The 17,248-nt window shown below is 38.7% G+C and overlaps 1 protein-coding gene across 2 annotated transcripts in view; it reads left to right on the top strand.

Annotated features, from left to right (window-relative positions):
• The window catches only part of ITPR2 (inositol 1,4,5-trisphosphate receptor type 2), a 485,618-nt gene that overhangs the window by 127,865 nt on the left and 340,505 nt on the right, over positions 1 to 17,248 (top strand). For both annotated transcript variants that reach the window (XM_042946117.1, XM_042946116.1), the window contains exons 11-13: positions 7,900 to 8,051; positions 11,122 to 11,221; positions 12,195 to 12,355. In XM_042946117.1, the coding sequence (XP_042802051.1) occupies positions 7,900 to 8,051; positions 11,122 to 11,221; positions 12,195 to 12,355 (413 nt within the window). The remainder of the gene's footprint in view (positions 1 to 7,899; positions 8,052 to 11,121; positions 11,222 to 12,194; positions 12,356 to 17,248) is intronic.

Raw genomic sequence — 17,248 nt, 5'->3', positions numbered from 1 at the left:
TTGCCACCTAGCAATAATTATGTTTCTGTCTAGAAAAGAAAACAAAGGAGCAGTTAGAGCTTAGCCTGTGAAAAACGAAATCAATTTCCCCAAACAGAATGCTATCTCACCCCAGATCTGGGTTCCAGTAATGCTGAGTTCACTGTGACCATGCTAATTATTTTCTTTCCAAATTTTCCCTTATGTTGTCTATTTAATATCCAGTTAATACTTTTTCCTGTAATTTAGAAACCTTTATCAAAATGTTGCCTTCCATTTTTGAAGTTTCAAAGGTTAATGCATGGTGCCACTGAAATGCGGCGGTGTGTGTCAGAGCTCCCATTAAGACCCAAATTGCTGTATTTATTCTACAAAGGAGCCTATTATTTCCAATCTTACAAATGTACAGCATCCACAGGGACCCTGTAAACATTGGAACTGTGTCAAGCCCAGCTGGGAACCTGACAGTCATTAGTTCCTTCTTGAAAGGCTGCATCTTTTCAAATGGCTCTTTGAAGGGGATTTTTTTTTTTTTTTGGAATAACACCACCCATTTTCCCATTACCGTATTGATGTGGAATGTGATCTGATTTTTCAAGGGAGTGTCTTTTGTCGATGCTGGGGTCTCTCAATTTCAGCAATATTGATATATTGGCCCAGAAAATTATTTGTTGTGGGGGGGCTGTCCTTTACATTGTAAGATGTTTAGCAGATCTGTGGACTCTGTGTATTAGATACCAGTAGTGGTCTCCCCTGCCCCCAGTTGTGGCAACTAAAGATGCTCCTGGAAATTGCCAAATGACCCCCGCCGCGGTCCAAACTCTCTGCCTGTTGAGAACCACGTCTTTGTGCACAGACACACATAAATAGCAATGTTCTAGGAACCATGATGCTTGGCTGAAATGTATTTGAAAATTCTGTCTCATAGACTTTTTTGGGGGGTGGGGGACCAGATTATGAACAAAGACCCCCACATTTCCATGAGTTTTTACTCTATATTCATCATTGGTAAGGTGATAAAGAAAAGAAAGGAAAAAGAGTCCTCATAGGAAATAGTTTAAGAGTAACAGATTTTTAAGGAACCGTGCAAGAGAAGTGTCTGCAGCTTTAAATGGCAGGGTTGTGTCTGTTACATAAAGTCAGCAGTGAGAGCCCTGGAGAGTCTGACCAAGAAGACAGATGCCTGCACATCATTATGCTTCCTTGGCCGTGGCCGCACACAGGTCTGCATCAGCCCTGAAAATGCATACATTATTTCTTACAGAATGTCTCTGGCTCCTAACAACAGATTGCAACGTGATGTCTCCGCTAAAAATTCGATGACTCACAAATGAGTCAACAGAGAAGGTGTTCCAGGAGGCTAGCTGCTGTGTCTCCACTGGCAGCCCCAGGACCGGAGGGAGAAGCCGGGTGAACCATTGGTTTACTCGACTGGCTCCTCCTAAGGGGATTTTCTACTTGTAGAACCGAGATTCTGTGTGCCTTTTCTTCCAAGTAAAACTGCTGGTTTTATAAGAGCCCAGCAGACTAGGTTAACATCCTGAGGCTCTGCGTTACCTGAATTGAGAATATTTTGGATACCTAGCTGATATTAAATCTAACACCTGTCTAAGCTCTGTTGTACCTTACATGGATTTTCGTGACACAAGAGGGAGGGCATCGCGCTTCTGTAATTCTGTATAGGGAACTAGTGTTTTTGTGGCTTTTTTCTTACTTAAAAAAGAGGTGGGTTTATAAACAAAAGCTACAGGCACACAATTTTGAACAGAACTGCCTTCATATTGTAGAAATATAATATTGATTTTTATAGATCTTATTGATCTATAGATCTCATCTTTCAGTCTTATAGATTGAAACCTGATCCATACATTTAAAAGATTGCATACTTATAACTCATTATTCATGTATTATTTTCTACAGATTTTGAGGGGCTGCCTTGAACTGTTTATGAAGGAGAATTTGTTAAGCAAATTAACAGAGTGCAAGAGATAAAAAGCAGAATGTATGGCATTGCTTTAAAAACTGCTATGGATGTTAGAAGTTCTTTTCACACATAAACAATTGTTATGCTACTTATAAATGGAGTTTATCTATGTTATGCTATGTTTATCTATGTTATGCTACTTATAAATATATATATAAGTAATATATATATAAATATAAATAAATAAATATAAATATAAATAAATATAAATATAAAAAATAATACTATGTTATGCTACTTATAAATATGCTACTTATAAATATCTATGTTATCGGTGGAATTTATCTATGTTATGCTACTTATAAATGGAGTTTATCTCCCCCCCCCCGCCCCAGGAACCTATACCTTTAGGGGGTATAGTTGTGCATTCCACTTATACTATGTAATTAAAACTAAACCACAGGTCTTAAATAGTATGAATAATACAGAGTGACCTCTTTTAATTAGCCCTAATCAAGGTTTTTCTATGTCTGGCAAAAATTTTATTGCTCATTATAAGAGTGTCAAAATAGAGAAATCCCTGACTACTCTTGTTTGGAGACCCCAGAGAGGTATACTAAAGGGGGTGTGGTAGGAGGGCAATCTAGGAACCTGGATCGGCTTTCTTTTTGTAAGTCTTGAAAATTAGTTTTATGAACATTCCAAAAGGAGAGTGTATGCACTAGGATTTGACTTATATTAAATGAACTCACAAGTGACTGATGTATAAACTTCCATGCCACCTTTCAGTTGCTAAGTAAATAAATATAAATCCTTTGGTTAGTTAGTGTATTTTCTTTGAAGGGAAAATCCATAGCAAAAGCTAAGTTATAATTGGAAGATTGGTGTGCAAGAGGCTCAGAAAATTAGATGACAAATATTCTTTTTAGGGATATGGTATTCCACCAAAAAGACAGGAATATTAATTTTTTGCATCTCTGCTAGCAGTGATGAGAGAAACTGTTCAATTTTGTTCATTGAATCTCTGCTTATTTAGGTTACGTGATCATCTTGTATTAATAAAGACTGTCTTCAAACATGGCTCAATATGATTGATTAAATTTTATTTTCCTTAATTAAAGTCATATTTTAATTGTGTCTTTCTAATAAAACACTGAAACCACTTGTTCCACTTGTTCTCAAATCCCTTTGCTTCCACATTGAAAGAATCCTTTGGATTATTTCTACAAATGACTGATCTTTTCTGTTGTTTCCGTGTTCCTACGTTATGAGGCACTCTTCTCTCACATGTATTAATTAGCATTCATTATGTTCGTGGTTTTCTCTTTTGGCTGTAATAGCATTATAGAATCTAGAAAAAAGCTCTTTTGTGATATTTCTTTGTGACTGTAATGCTCCTGGTGTGTTTCTCCCCAAGTTTGCATCTTATGAGGACATAATTAAAACAAACTTCCTTTTCTTTCCTTTAGAATTATCACTTCTTGTGTCACCATTCCAGGGAAAACTGCTTCTTTGCCACCCATGTCTCAGTATAACACCTGGGTTTTCCTGTTGAGCTACATGGCAGTCATCACAGAAACAGCATACTTCTGACTTCCTGCTTCCTTCCCTCCCTCCCTCCCTTCCCCCCTTCCTTCCCTCTCTCCCTCTTTTTTCCTTCTCTTCCTTGTTCCTTTCCCCTCCCTCCCTCCTTCTCTTTCACAACTTTGTCGATATGTAATTCACATACCATAAAGCTCTCCTATTTAAAAAATGTAAATCAGTGTTTTTTTTTTTAAATGTTTTTATTTTTATTTTTGAGACAGAGACAGAGCATGAGCAGGGGAGGGGCAGAGAGAGGGGGAGACACAGAATCTGAAGCAGGCTCCAGTCTCTGAGCTGTCAGCACAGAGCCCGATGCGGGGCTCGAACTCACAGAGTGTGAGATCATGACCTGAGCTGAAGTCGACACTCAACCGACTGAGCCACCCAGGCGCCCCAATCAGTGGTTATTTTAATACATTCACAGAGCTCCAAAACTATAGCCAGTATCTAATTCTATAACATTTTTATTATCTACCAAAGAAATCCTATATCCATTATCAGTTGCTCCCCATCCTCCCCTCCCCAGACCCTGGTAGCCATGAATGTACTCTCTCTATGGATTTGCCTAAACTGGACATTTCATATACGGGCTCATACAATATATGACTTTTTGTGTCTGGCTTCTTTCACTTAGCATAATGTTTTCAAGGTTCACGCATGTTGTAGCATGTATCTGTACTTCATTCCTTTTTATGACCAAATAATATTCCATTGTGTGCATATGCCACATTTTGTTCATCCTTTATTTGATGGGCATTTGGGTTGTTTCCATATCTTGACTTTTATAAATTCTGCTGTGAACATTCATGGACAGGTTTTGGTGTGGAAATGTATTTTCATTTTTCTTGGATAGCTACCTACAGTTAGAATTGTTGGTCATACATTTAACATTTTGATGAGCTGCCACACTCTTCTTAAATGGCCACACCATTTTATGTTCCCTCAGCAATATACGTACTGTTACAATTTCTCCACAGTCTCACTAACACTTGCTATTGTCTGTCTCTTTGACTGTAGCTATCCTAGTGCATTTTACTAATTAGTAATGATGTTGAGCATCTTTGCATGTGCTTATTGGCCATTTCAATATCTTCTATGGAGAAATGTCTATTCAAAACTTTTGCTCAATTTTTAAAAATTTTTTCTTTATTTTTAAAATTTACATCCAAATTAGTTAGCATATAGTGCAATAATGATTTCAGGAGTAGATTCCTTAATGCCCCTTACCCATTTAGCCCATCCCCCCTCCCACAACCCCTCCAGCCACCCTCTGTTTGTTCTCCATATTTAAGAGTCTCTTATGTTTTTGTCCCCCTCCCTATTTTTATATTGTTTTTGCTTCCCTTCCCTTATATTCATCTGTTTTGTCTCTTAAAGTCCTCATATGAGTGAAGTCATATGATATTTTTGTCTTTCTCTGACTGATTAATTTTGCTTAGCATAATACCCTCTAGTTCCATCCACATAGTTGCAAATGGCAAGATTTCATTCTTTTTGATTGCCGAGTAATACTCCATTGAAAATATAGCACATCTTCTTTATCCATTCATCCATCGACGGACATTTGGGCTCTTTCCATACTTTGGCTATTGTTGATAGTGCTGCTATAAACTTTGGGGTGAGTGTGTCCCTTCAAAGCAGCACACCTGTCTCCCTTGGATAAATACCTAGTAGTGCAATTGCTGGGTTGTAGGATAGTTCTATTTTTAATTTTTTGAGGAGTCTCCGTTCTTTTCCAGAGTGGCTGCACCAGTTTGCATTCCCACCAACAATGCCAAAGAGATCCTCTTTCTCCACATCCTCGCCAACATCTGTTGTTGCCTGAGTTGTTAATTTTAGCTATTCTGACAAGTGTGAGGTGGTATCTCATTGTGGTTTTGATTTGTATTTCCCTGATGGTGAGTGATGTTGAGCATTTTTTCATGTGTTGGTTGGCCATCTGGATGTCTTCTTTGGAGAAGTGTCTATTCATGTCTTTTGCCCATTTCCTCACTGGATTATTTGTTTTTCAGGTGTTGAGTTTGGTATGTTCTTTATAGATTTTTGATACCAACCCTTTATCTGATATGTCATTTGCACATATCTTCTCCAATACTGTTGGTTGCCTTTTAGTTTTGCTGATTGTTTTCTTCGCTGAGACTTTTGCTCCATTTTTAATTGGGTTGTCTTTTTTTTAAATTTAATGTTTATTTGTTTATTTTGAGAGAGAGAGAGAGCGAGAGAGAGAGCGCGCAAGCGAGCCAGGAGGGGCAGACAGAGAGGGAGGGAGAATCCCAAGCAGACTCTGTGCTGTAAGTACAGAGCCCTACATGGAGCTTGAACCCACAGACTGTGAGATCATGACCTGAGCTGAAATCAAGAGTTGGACTCTTAACCAGGCACCCCTAATTGGGTTGTCTTGAGTTGTAACTGTTCTTTATGTTCTTTATATATTCTAGGTATAATCCCCTTATCAGCTATATGTCTTACAAATATTTTCTCTCATCCTGCTTTTTTCTTTTTTAAACAGACACTATTTTTAAGAGCAGTTTTAGGTTCATGGCAAAATTCAGTGGAAAGTACACTTTCCCATATGCTCTCTGCCACCACACAATCACAGCCTCCCCCACTATCAACATTTGGCACCTGAGTGGTACATTTGTTACACTGCTCAACATACTTTAATGTATTATTATCACCCTGAGTCCATAGTTTACATTGGGTTCACTCTTGGCCTTGTACATTCTATGAGTTTTGATAAAAGGAGCCACCATTTGACATGTATCCACTACACATACATGTATCCACATCCATCAGACAGGATAGTTTCACTGCCCTAAAACTCCTATGTGCTCTGCCTTTTCATTCCTTTCTCCCCTCTACTGTCTGGCAGCTATTGGTCTTTTTATTGTTTCCATAGTTTTGCCTTTTTTGGAATGTCATGCAGTTGGAATCATACAGTAGGTAGCCTTTTCAGTTTGGCTTCTTTGCTTGGCAATATACATTTAAGGCTGCGTCATGTCTTTGTGGCTTGATAGCTCATTTCTTTTTAGCACTGAATAATATCCCACTGTTTGGATGTCCCATAGTTTGTTTATCCATTTGCCTACTTATAATGTACAGAAAGTTTTAAGTATGCTTTTTCCTGATCAATAAACATAGTTTGTGCTTACCGAGTAGAAGCAACTATTATGGGGGGGGGGGTCAAACTATCTGGGGAGAGTTTGCCAGACCCCTGCCTTCGTTCAACTCTGAATTGTAGTCTCTGTGGAAGACATATTAGTCAAAGATGACAGGAGCTACCAGGTGCTTCTGGGCTATGTGGGATTTAACAGCTCACAGCCCTGCTCCTGCTTAGGAACCCTGGTGATTCCTCTGCCCGTTCACATTCAGTGGTGCTACCGATTTGCACACCATTTACAGAAGACATCAGAATGCAACCACAAGGGAAATAATATTCACAATCTTGGGATGGAACTTCGAGTGAATGTTTTGGAATGATCAGCTGTAATATCTCATCGTCATAGTGGCCATTAAATAACTGCGTGTCATTGGGCACGGCCTGCTTTCATTTGCCTTTGGAACACCACTTCTCTTGTCCACTTTTGTTCAACTTCCTGTGACAGTACAATGATACTCTTTCTCTTCTCTCATTTTTGAATTTTGTTTCTTTTGATAAATATGTATACTTATAGGATGCGTGTAATTACCAAGCTTCTATTACATTTGCTCTATCACATTTTGGTTTCTTGTGCCTCATCATAGTCTTCCACAGGGATTGAGACTTGGTTTAAGTAGAAATATGTAATTACCATTCTTGTGTGGCCACTTGCTTAAGAGAGGGTGTACTAGAAATGTTGACTGAGTTTCACATCATTGTGAAGACTTCTTTTGTGAAGATCCCACTTTATTTCACTTGATATGCCACGATAGTATGTTTGCAGATTTAATGGAACAAGTTGATGAACTGAATGGGAATATTGCTGTTGATTCCTTTTCTCTTCAGGATAATGTCCCAGTTATGTTTTGGAAATTAGTCAGGAACTTTGAAACACTACCATGTTGACTCTTTAGTTTTTGAAATCTGGATGATTCAACATACTATGTCTTGTCTGTTCGCCTTAAATGTGGAATGGTTAAAACTACTCTGTAAGTAGGTTTAAGACAAGGTAAGGGAGCACAACTCTTATGACTGTTAGTGCGTTGGTTATTTGCCCAGATCAGGCCTTCTCTCATGAATGTGTGACTTATCACTTGGTAATAATTACCTCTAAGATTGTGAGGCTTCACTTGCCCTTTTTGGATGATGTAAAACAGACATCTCTATAATCCAATGAAGAGACGCTGTTCACATTTAAATCCCACCTTCTGATTCATTGAAGAGTTTAGGAAGAAACCTGACAAAAGTAGGTAACTTTGTGCCTCTTCAACAGAGAGATGGAGATCTTCCAACTTCAAAGAAGAAACGCCAGGCAGGGGAAAAGATCATGTACACTTTAGTCTCAGTACCCCATGGAAACGATATTGCATCCCTCTTTGAACTGGATGCCACAACTCTTCAGAGAGCTGACTGCCTGGTCCCAAGGTAAAAACAATTATATGTATACGGCTAAATAATAACATTTCTTTGAGTGATTGTAGTGGGAGGTAAGGAATGAAAATACAACGTTAATGGAACTTTTGTGATATCAGTGGAGTAAGCATAAGTGAACTAGTGTGTAAAAATCATGCTTCTCTTGTGAGAAGATTAACATAGTTTGTTTTATTCTCATAAATAATTAAAATGTGCAGGACCAAAGAAACTGTGAAAAATTCATGACGATTATTTATTCTTATTACTGGTATGGCCTTTGCTTTCTAACATGAAAATAATCTAGGGGAATTTCTATTAATCCTTATATCATTTATTTCTATTATGTCAAATTTCAGATTTCATTCATTCATTCATTCATTCATTCATTCATCCATGTGTTCATTTCTTTAGTCATTCAGTCAACAAACCTTTACTGAACTTAACAGACATTGCCCTTGACACTGGGAAGTGAACAGTGAACAAACTGGTTCTATACTTAATTTCAAATGAGGAATAGAGATAATAGAAAAATAAACATACAATACCAGAGCAGGTAATAAAACTGCTTTGAAAAAAAACTGCAGAGTTGTATTAGGTATTAGTGTTCAGAAATGGCCTCTCTAATTTAGGACATTTGGGACCTAAGTGCGAGAGGGATGGGGAAGTGGAATTGGTAATGAGGTAGCCAGAACATAAGGTAAGAGAATGTTCTTACCTTCTTTTTTTTTAAATATTCTTTTTTTAAATGTTTATTCATATTTTGAGAGAGAGGGGGAGAGAGAGAGAGAGAGAGAGAGAGAGAGAGAGAGAGAGAGAGAGAACACAAGCAAGGGAGGAGCAGAGAGGGAGGGAGACACAGATATCAAAGCAGGCTCCAGGCTCTGAGCTGTCAGCACAGAGCCAGACGCGGCACTTGAACCCACAGACTGTGAGATCATGACCTGAGTTGAAGTAGGACACTTAACCAATTCAGCTATCCAGGAACCCCTGTGCTATTTTACAGTTTTGAAAATCAGTCTCTATTGCACCTGCCTTTATGAATGAAAAAAGTCATGATGCTGATTGAGCCTCTCTCTTTCCTGGAGCCCCTTGGCATTTTATTTGGGTCTTAATGGTCTTAATGCTTTTTGCCTCCTGTTGTAGGATTTATTTATGTCTTATATTTCCTACTTAACTCTCAGAAGCTTGGAGGCAGAAAACTTATCACAATGCTTTTGTTTTAGCAGGTATTTTATACATATTTGTTAAAGAAATGATAATAATAAAAGGTCACTAAGATGATAATGTTTGAGTTGGATCAAGTTCTAGCTGTCCTTTCTCAGTATTCCCTCACAGTTCATACACAGTTGGTTCTGTTTTTTTTTCCTGGTACACTGAAATAGCAAATACCGAGCCATTGCTCCTAGAAGACATGAAGGATTAGGTTCCTATGAGCCTCTGGTCACAATATTTTCATCAGTCAATAACACGTAATCTTGTGCTGTGTGTATTTTTGTTTAAAGACACCTTATTTTTTTTTTATCTATTGTTGAATCATTAACGTTAAACTAACAGTCATCAGCACCGTATCATGCCTGAATGAAGCTTATCTAACATAAGTATTTTCTCCATAAGGCACATCACAGTCTTGTCCTTAGGAACACTGGACAGCACTGCAGCACTATGCCTGAGGCTGTTTTAAACAGCAGACTCATCAACAAAAAGCACAGAAATCTGGAAAAACATGGCACTGGATAGATCATGAAAAGGATGCTTATTTATAGTCGGAGCAGAAACGAGATGGCAGAGTGTTGCCTTGTTCAGCCTCACTGGAAATGTGCACAGTGGGGACTCAAATTTTTTGCCATTCTGTTCATGTCCAAGAATGATTGCAAAAGTGCTCTGACTATTGGTTTTGGGGTTACAAATACATTTTAGGGAATAGCTGAATTCACAAGTGCAGAATCCATAAATAATGAAGATTGGCTGTATATACTTTTTTTTTCTTCCTAAGGCCACTACTGTATTTTTTCAATTATTATTTTTAAATATAATTTATAGTCAAATTGGTTTCCATACAACACCCAGTGCTAATCCCAAGTGCCCTCCTCCATGCCCATCACCCACTTTTCCCTCTCCCCCAACCCCCATCAACCCTCAGTTTGTTCTCAGTCCTTCAGAATCTCTTATGGTTTGCCTCCCTCCCTCTCTAACTTTTTTTTCCCTTTCCTTCCCCTCCCCCATGGTCTTCTGTTAAGTTTCCCAAGATCCACATATGAGTGAAAACATATGGTATCTGTCTTTCTCTGTATGATTTATTTCACTCAGCATAATACCCTCCGGTTCCATCCACGTTGCTATAAATGGCCACATTTCATTCTTTCTCATTGCCAAGTAGTATTCCATTGTACATATAAACCACAACTTTTTTTTTTACTTTTTTCATATTTATTTTCAAAAGTAAACATGTTGTTAGAGATGCGATGGAAGAGGCATGGGGATACAGAAGGGCACTAACATGCTGGTGTTTTCCCTTTTGCAAGCTAACAACTGACCCACCCTAACAGAAAAGATGAAGGTTAAAAGAAGAAATCTACTTGTCAACTTTGACCAAGTTCTACATGAACAGTTGCCCCCAAAATCATAATGAGAGTCTCTCACTGAAAGAATACTTTTGCACGCAAATGATTACGCTACAGAAACTATGATCAGATAGCTGTGTTAACTGACATGGCCACTCAGTGGTTCTCAAATCAGCATTGCCTGGAGAGGCAGCTAAAATATTCATTGTTGGCCCTACGTTTGGAGTTTCTGATTCAGTGAACTGGGATGAAAGCCTCAGAATTTGTATTTCTAACAAGTGCCCAGGTGATGCTGTTACCACTGGTCCAGGGACCACACTTTGAGAACCACTGGTCTAGGTAATAATACCACATGTTTTGAAGTAGTCTTTGGTTCAGAACTTTTTCCTTAAACCAGACTGACCTATACTTGAGTCAACTAGTCTTTAATATATTCATATCATGTATGAAACTGTTAAATATGTTAATATATAAGTGTGCTAATTTTTAATCATCTGTTTTTTGTATTATTTTGCTTTTAGGAACTCATACGTTCGGTTAAGGCATTTATGTACCAACACGTGGGTAACAAGTACCAGTATCCCCATAGACACAGATGAAGAGAGGCCTGTTATGTTAAAGGTAAATGTTTTTGAGAATTGTTTGATGCTTTTGAAGTTTATTTATTTTGAGAGAGACAGAGACAATGTGAGCAGGGGAGGGGCAGAGAGAGAGAGAGAGGAGAGAGAGAGAGAGAGAGAGAATCCCAAGGAGGCTCCGTGCTGCCAGCCCAGAGCCCAATGCGGGGCTGGAACCCACAAAGCCGTGAGATCGTGACCTGAGCTGAAGCCAACAGTTGGGTGCTTACCCGACTGAGTCACCCAGGCACCCTATGAGAACTGTTTAATTTTTAGACAAATGTATGATTAGGATCAGGGGTGATTGACATGTCCCTTACAATGTGTCCTTACCAATATTAGAGATTATTACAAGCCATTTCCTCAAGTATTCATTCTGCCAGTTGCTTAGGTAGCTGAACTAAGTGGCTTGGCTGCAGTGGGGCTGTGATTCAGGAGGATGCTAGCACAGATACCAAAAGCATGGGAGCAGCATGTAGAAAGGGGAGAAGATTCCAGGAGTACATTCTCTCTATTCTGTTGACACTGAAGCAAAGGACAAGTGTGCAAGGATGTGTTTCTAGTGGGCTTTGGGAACAAGGCAGGAATGGGCATGGAAAATCTGTGTGTCCCTTCAGTCTTTCATAGTGGATGATGCAAGTGGGAATTATTGTATTTGGATGATCTATTCCTGTCTTGTACTTCTTTTTTTTAAGTATTTATTTATTTGTTTTAGAGAGGGGGGTGAGAGTGGAAGAGGGAGAGGGAGAGAGTATCCCAGGCAGGCTCCACACTCAGCATGGAGCCCCATGCAGGGCTCTATCTCATGGCCTTGAGGTCATGACCTGAGAGGAAATCAGGAGTCAGACGCTTAAGCGACTGAGCTACGCAGACACCCCTGTCTTATATTTCTTAAACAATATTAAGATGTGTTAGTACCAGAAAAATATTGCAGATTTTAAAAAACAACTAATCTTAGTGTAAAAAACACATTGCAGATTGGAACCTGCCAAACAAAAGAAGATAAAGAAGCATTTGCCATTGTGTCTGTCCCGCTGTCTGAGGTCCGAGACTTAGACTTTGCCAATGATGCAAATAAAGTGCTGGCGACCACAGTTAAAAAGCTGGAAAATGGTACAATAACTCAGAATGAAAGGAGGTAAGTAATTTTGTTAAATGGCTCTTAAGTCATCAAGAGTCAGTTATCAACTCTTGTGGTAAGCCTCAAGTGAATGAATGGCTCTAAGGGGATATTTAGAATGGTCTCCCTAGTGGCACACCTGCTTCTGAATGAGTGGATCATGGTGAGCGAATGAAAATGGGGACTTTAAAATCTGGTTGAATATTCACTTTTTTCCATTTTAGCTGGGCTTGGAGTTATTTATTTATTGAAAAAAATTTTTTTAACGTTTATTTATTTTTGAGACAGAGACAGAGCATGAACGGGGGAGGGTCAGAGAGAGAGGGAGACACAGAATCCGAAACAGGCTCCAGGCTCTGAGCTGTCAGCACAGAGCCCAACGCGGGGCTTGAACTCATGGACTGTGAGATCATGACCTGAGCTAAAGTCGGACGCTCAACCCACTGAGCCACCCAGGCGGCCTGCTTGGAGTTGTTTTTTTGCTTGCTGATCTTTCCTTTTAAATGTTTCATAAAAAACTCGTAATACTTTTGTTTGGCTTCATTTAATATTTGGATTTAAGAGTTCTAAAAGTCCTAAAAGAAGTTTTATGTTTTTCTATTCTTATTTATGCAAGACACGTTCGTCTGTTCAGGTACCATGAAATAAATATGCCAGGACATAATCTGCAGGGTGCAGCACTCTGCCCTTACAACTCCCGCAGAGAAACTGGATCCTCGATTCTTCAGCTCTGGTTCTGGAAATGGTTGAGAAAGAGAATGATCCTGATAGCTCTCAATGATATCATTCCTATTTTGTGTTGGTACTGTAAACATATTTTATGTACTCCTTCAAACAGTCCTGAGATGGACATTATTCTCATTTTATGTAAGTGGGGGATTCGATCATGTGTGGTTTTGTTTTTGAATTTTTTTTTAAATGTTTTATTTATTTCTATGAGATAGAGGGAGAGTGGGGGAGGGACATGGGGGGTGGGCAGAAGATCCAAAGTAGGCTCTGCACTGAGAGCAGCAAGCCTGATGTGGGGCTCGAAGTCACGAACTCTGGGATCATGACCTGAGCTGAAGTTGGAGGTTCAACCGACTGAACCACCCAAATGCCCCCAGTCGTGTGCGTTTTTCAAGTCTCTGTGTTTCCAGTGCTCCAGAACACAAGCCTTTTTTATATCCCCCCCCGCCCACCCGATGATCTGCTGCATACCTTTACATTTGAACAAGAGAAAGCTTTTTACCAATTTCGCAGGCATTCATATGGAGCTCTCAGGACTGGGATGACCAGGACTGACCAGGGATGAGGGATCGTGCATTTTTATTGTTCCTGCTTCTTTCCCCACTGTTTTACAGTGAGAAACATCAGAGCAAAGAGAAATATGCTTGAGAAATATGAAGTTGCAATTATTGATCTTGATTTAGTAATTTTAGAAAAGTCATCTCCTATCACAATTCACTCAAAGCTGCCTGTCAATACAATAGAACTTCTTGGCATAGTTGAGTGTTTTTATATTATTTTCTCTGTTTTAGAATTCAATATAAAATTCTATCTGAAAATACCCTCACAACTCTGACTTTTTTCTCTCTGGAGAATGAAGTTATTATTAGATCTTCTCTTACTCAAAACCAGAAAGAATGATACAAGGTCAAAGGGGAGGTGTTAGAATATTGCAGATCTAGCTCAAAATGCCTGTGTTGTTTGAATTCTCTCTCATGGCTTACCCTTTACTTGCCCCAGGAATGGGCTCTGGAGGCACAAGCTCCTGTGTTATGCCCCAAGATCCTCAATCTCCGATAGTTTTCAGTGGAGTTTCTGATCTTATTGTGCATAGTTGCACCAACAAAATAGAGAGTCTTGGGGACATGGTGGGGGTGGGAGAGGAGGGAAAGTGGAGGCGGGGTTAACTGCTTTTCAGTTAGTGACGCATGTAATCGTAAACCAGAATTTCTGCACCGTGTGTTAGTTTTGAGGGTACAGAAAAAGATGTGGGGTTCCTCAGCAGCATTTACAGTTTGGAGATGTAATTAATTCATGTTTATTGAGCTCCTGGTATATGCCTGGCCCTGGGCCAGGCAGCATGCACATGCACTGATATTGTGGTAGTGAACAGCACAAACTACGGCCGCGTCTTCACTCTGTTTACTGGTTTGAGGTTGGTTCCGAGTCCCCAGGATGGAAGCTCAGTATCTAGAATAGTGGTCATCCCACATGGGATCACCGGATCAGATATCCTTGGGTTTTTGTTTGTTTCTTTGTTTCAGATCAGATACCTTTGTCATTCAAAGTTAACATCTTCCTTAGCAACATCATTTTTCCTTAACTTTTACTTGCCTGATAGTAAAGTCGCCACACTGGCTGCCTTTTGGTTAGTGTTTCTCTGGTGCTTCTTTTTAAGTATCAATTTATTTCAGATTTCCTGGTCATTTTGTTTTAGTGATGTGTCTTGTGAGCGGCAGAGAGCTAGATTTTATTTTATTATTTTATTTTATTTTATTTTATTTATTTTTTTGAGAGCTAGATTTTAAAAATCTAATCTGATCTCTTTCTTTTCTCCCTCTACTTGTGCAGTTTGTTCTCTCAGTCCTCAGATCACTTTCTTGGCTGCTCAGAATGATTTGGTATTTATCTAGCTGTGTTCGAGGCATGAGACAAGCATAGGGTCCCCCTACTACTCCACTGTCTTAACTCCTCACCTAATCTGATCCCTTTTGTCTGGAGCCTTCATCTTCCGGTATTTCGCCAAAAAGACCAACACAAAGGGAAAGAGTTGAGGCACGGCTGTGTGCTCTCAGGTCTCTTAGAAACCTGGAGTGCTTCCTTCAGCCACATATATGAGAATCGGCAAGAAAGATGATAGTGTAGACATCAGGGGAATTGGCTCTGTTTAAAAAGGAACACCCCACAGATGTTACCATGGCAAAACTTGAAGAGTCTACAGTGTTACCCAGCATGCTGTTGACGTTGTTGTAAACAAACAAGTTAAGGACAAGATTCTTGCCGAGAGAATTAATGTACCTATTGAGCATATGAAGCACTCAAAGAGCAGAGATAGTTTCCTGAAGGGTGTGAAGGAAAATGATCAGACTAAGAAGGAAGAGGAAGAGATAGATACTTGGGTTCAACCAAACCACATGCTGCTCCACCCAGAGAAGACACGCTTTGCGAGAAGCAATGGGGAAGAGTCTGCGCTGATGGAACCCATTCCCTGTGAATCCGTGGCATGATATGTGTCAAAAAAAAAAAAAAAAAGAAAAGACCTCAAGACTGCAAAAATAATTACAAAAATGGAATCTGATCATCTTTCAATTATTTCTCATTTAATAAATGTTTGGGTTTATTCTTTCTTTTTTTCTTAATGTAGCTTTTTTTGTTCCCTCTCTTGCTTCTTTCTGTTAGGTTGATAAAGCTGGTAAATTCTCCTCATTTTTTCTTTTCCTCTACTGGTTTAGAGGCTTTAGGTCCTATTGCTGTTCTCTAGCAATTGCATTATGACTATTCTTGCCACACATTTTAGCTGCATATTCTTTCTTATAAAATTTGAAGTTATTAAACCTTTCTTCTTCTCATGGGAGTAAAGTACCTCAGAATGGTTTAATTATGCACTGATATTCTCCTTCTCATCTTTCTTGGAATATTTGTCTAGAATCATAGTTCTGTGTTCATCCTTTTCATTAAAAATTTTTTTTTCTAATAGTTGATATCTACAAAGGAGTAAATGTGTCATATAAATTATGATGTACCCCCTTTTTTATTAAAAGTTTTAATTCCTAAAAATTATTTTTACTATGAATTGTATTTCTTGTTATCTTTTACTTCTTCAGCTTGCTTTTATTTCTTGCTTCTCATGTCTTCTCTCTGTGCTCACTTTTCTTTTTGCTGAAATTTATTCTTTAAAACATTTGGTTAGGGTCTGTGGGTTATAAATCTCAGTTTTTAAATATATGAAAAAATCTTTGTTTTACTTCCACTCTTACGTGCTACTTTATGTGTTAGAATTTTAGCTTGGCAGTTATTTTCCTTTAGTAAAGTTATAAGGTAATGATTTTCTGACATATTTTGTTGCCATTAAGAAGTTTTTTGCTGATAGAATTGTTACCTTATTGGCTATTTTTCCTTTACTTTTTGGTAATTTTCTAAACTTTTTCTTTGTCTCTGATGTCCTGAAGTTTTACTATGATGTGTTTACAAGGAAATTGAAAAAAAATTAATGTTTCTTTATTTTTGAGAGAGAGGGAGAGAGAGACAGAGGGAGGCAGAGAGAGACAGAGAGAGAGAGAGAGCGACAGAGAGAGAAAGAAAGAAAGGCAGAGAGAGGGAGACACAGTCTTCAAAGCAGTCTGTAGGCTCTGAGCTGTCAGCAGAGAGCCCGACATGGCACTCACACTCATGAACCGTGAGATCATGACCTGAGCCAAAGTCAGACCCTTCACCAACTGAGCCACCCAGGTGCTCCTACAAGGAAATTTTTTAACACACTTTTAAAACTTGAGGTGGAGTTGGTGTACAACATTATATTAGTTTTGGGTTTACAACCTAACTATTTGATATTTGTGTTTATTGTGAAATCGTCACCACGATAAGTCTAGTTAACATCTGTCACCATACAGAGTCACAACATTTTTTTTCTTGTATTGAGAACTTTAAGGATTTACTCTCACAGCAACTTTCAAATACAGTATTATTAACTGTCACCACTATGCTGTACGTTACACACCCAGGGCTTATTTGTTTTATAACTGAAAGTCTGTACCTTTTGACTTCCTTCACCCATCTCACCCACCCACTACCCTTCACCTCTGGCCACGACCAATCTGTTCTCTGTGTCTGTGAATTTATGTTTAATTATTATTATTATTATTTTACATAAGGAAGTTTTATTTTTGTTTTTCCCACCTGATATTTAAGGTATGCTTTTAGTCT

The sequence above is a fragment of the Panthera leo genome, chromosome B4 (genome assembly GCF_018350215.1).
Source record: "Panthera leo isolate Ple1 chromosome B4, P.leo_Ple1_pat1.1, whole genome shotgun sequence".
Lineage (NCBI taxonomy): Eukaryota > Metazoa > Chordata > Mammalia > Carnivora > Felidae > Panthera > Panthera leo.
The sequence above is the reverse complement of the archived record's forward strand: the minus strand, read 5'-3'. Positions and strand labels throughout refer to the sequence as shown.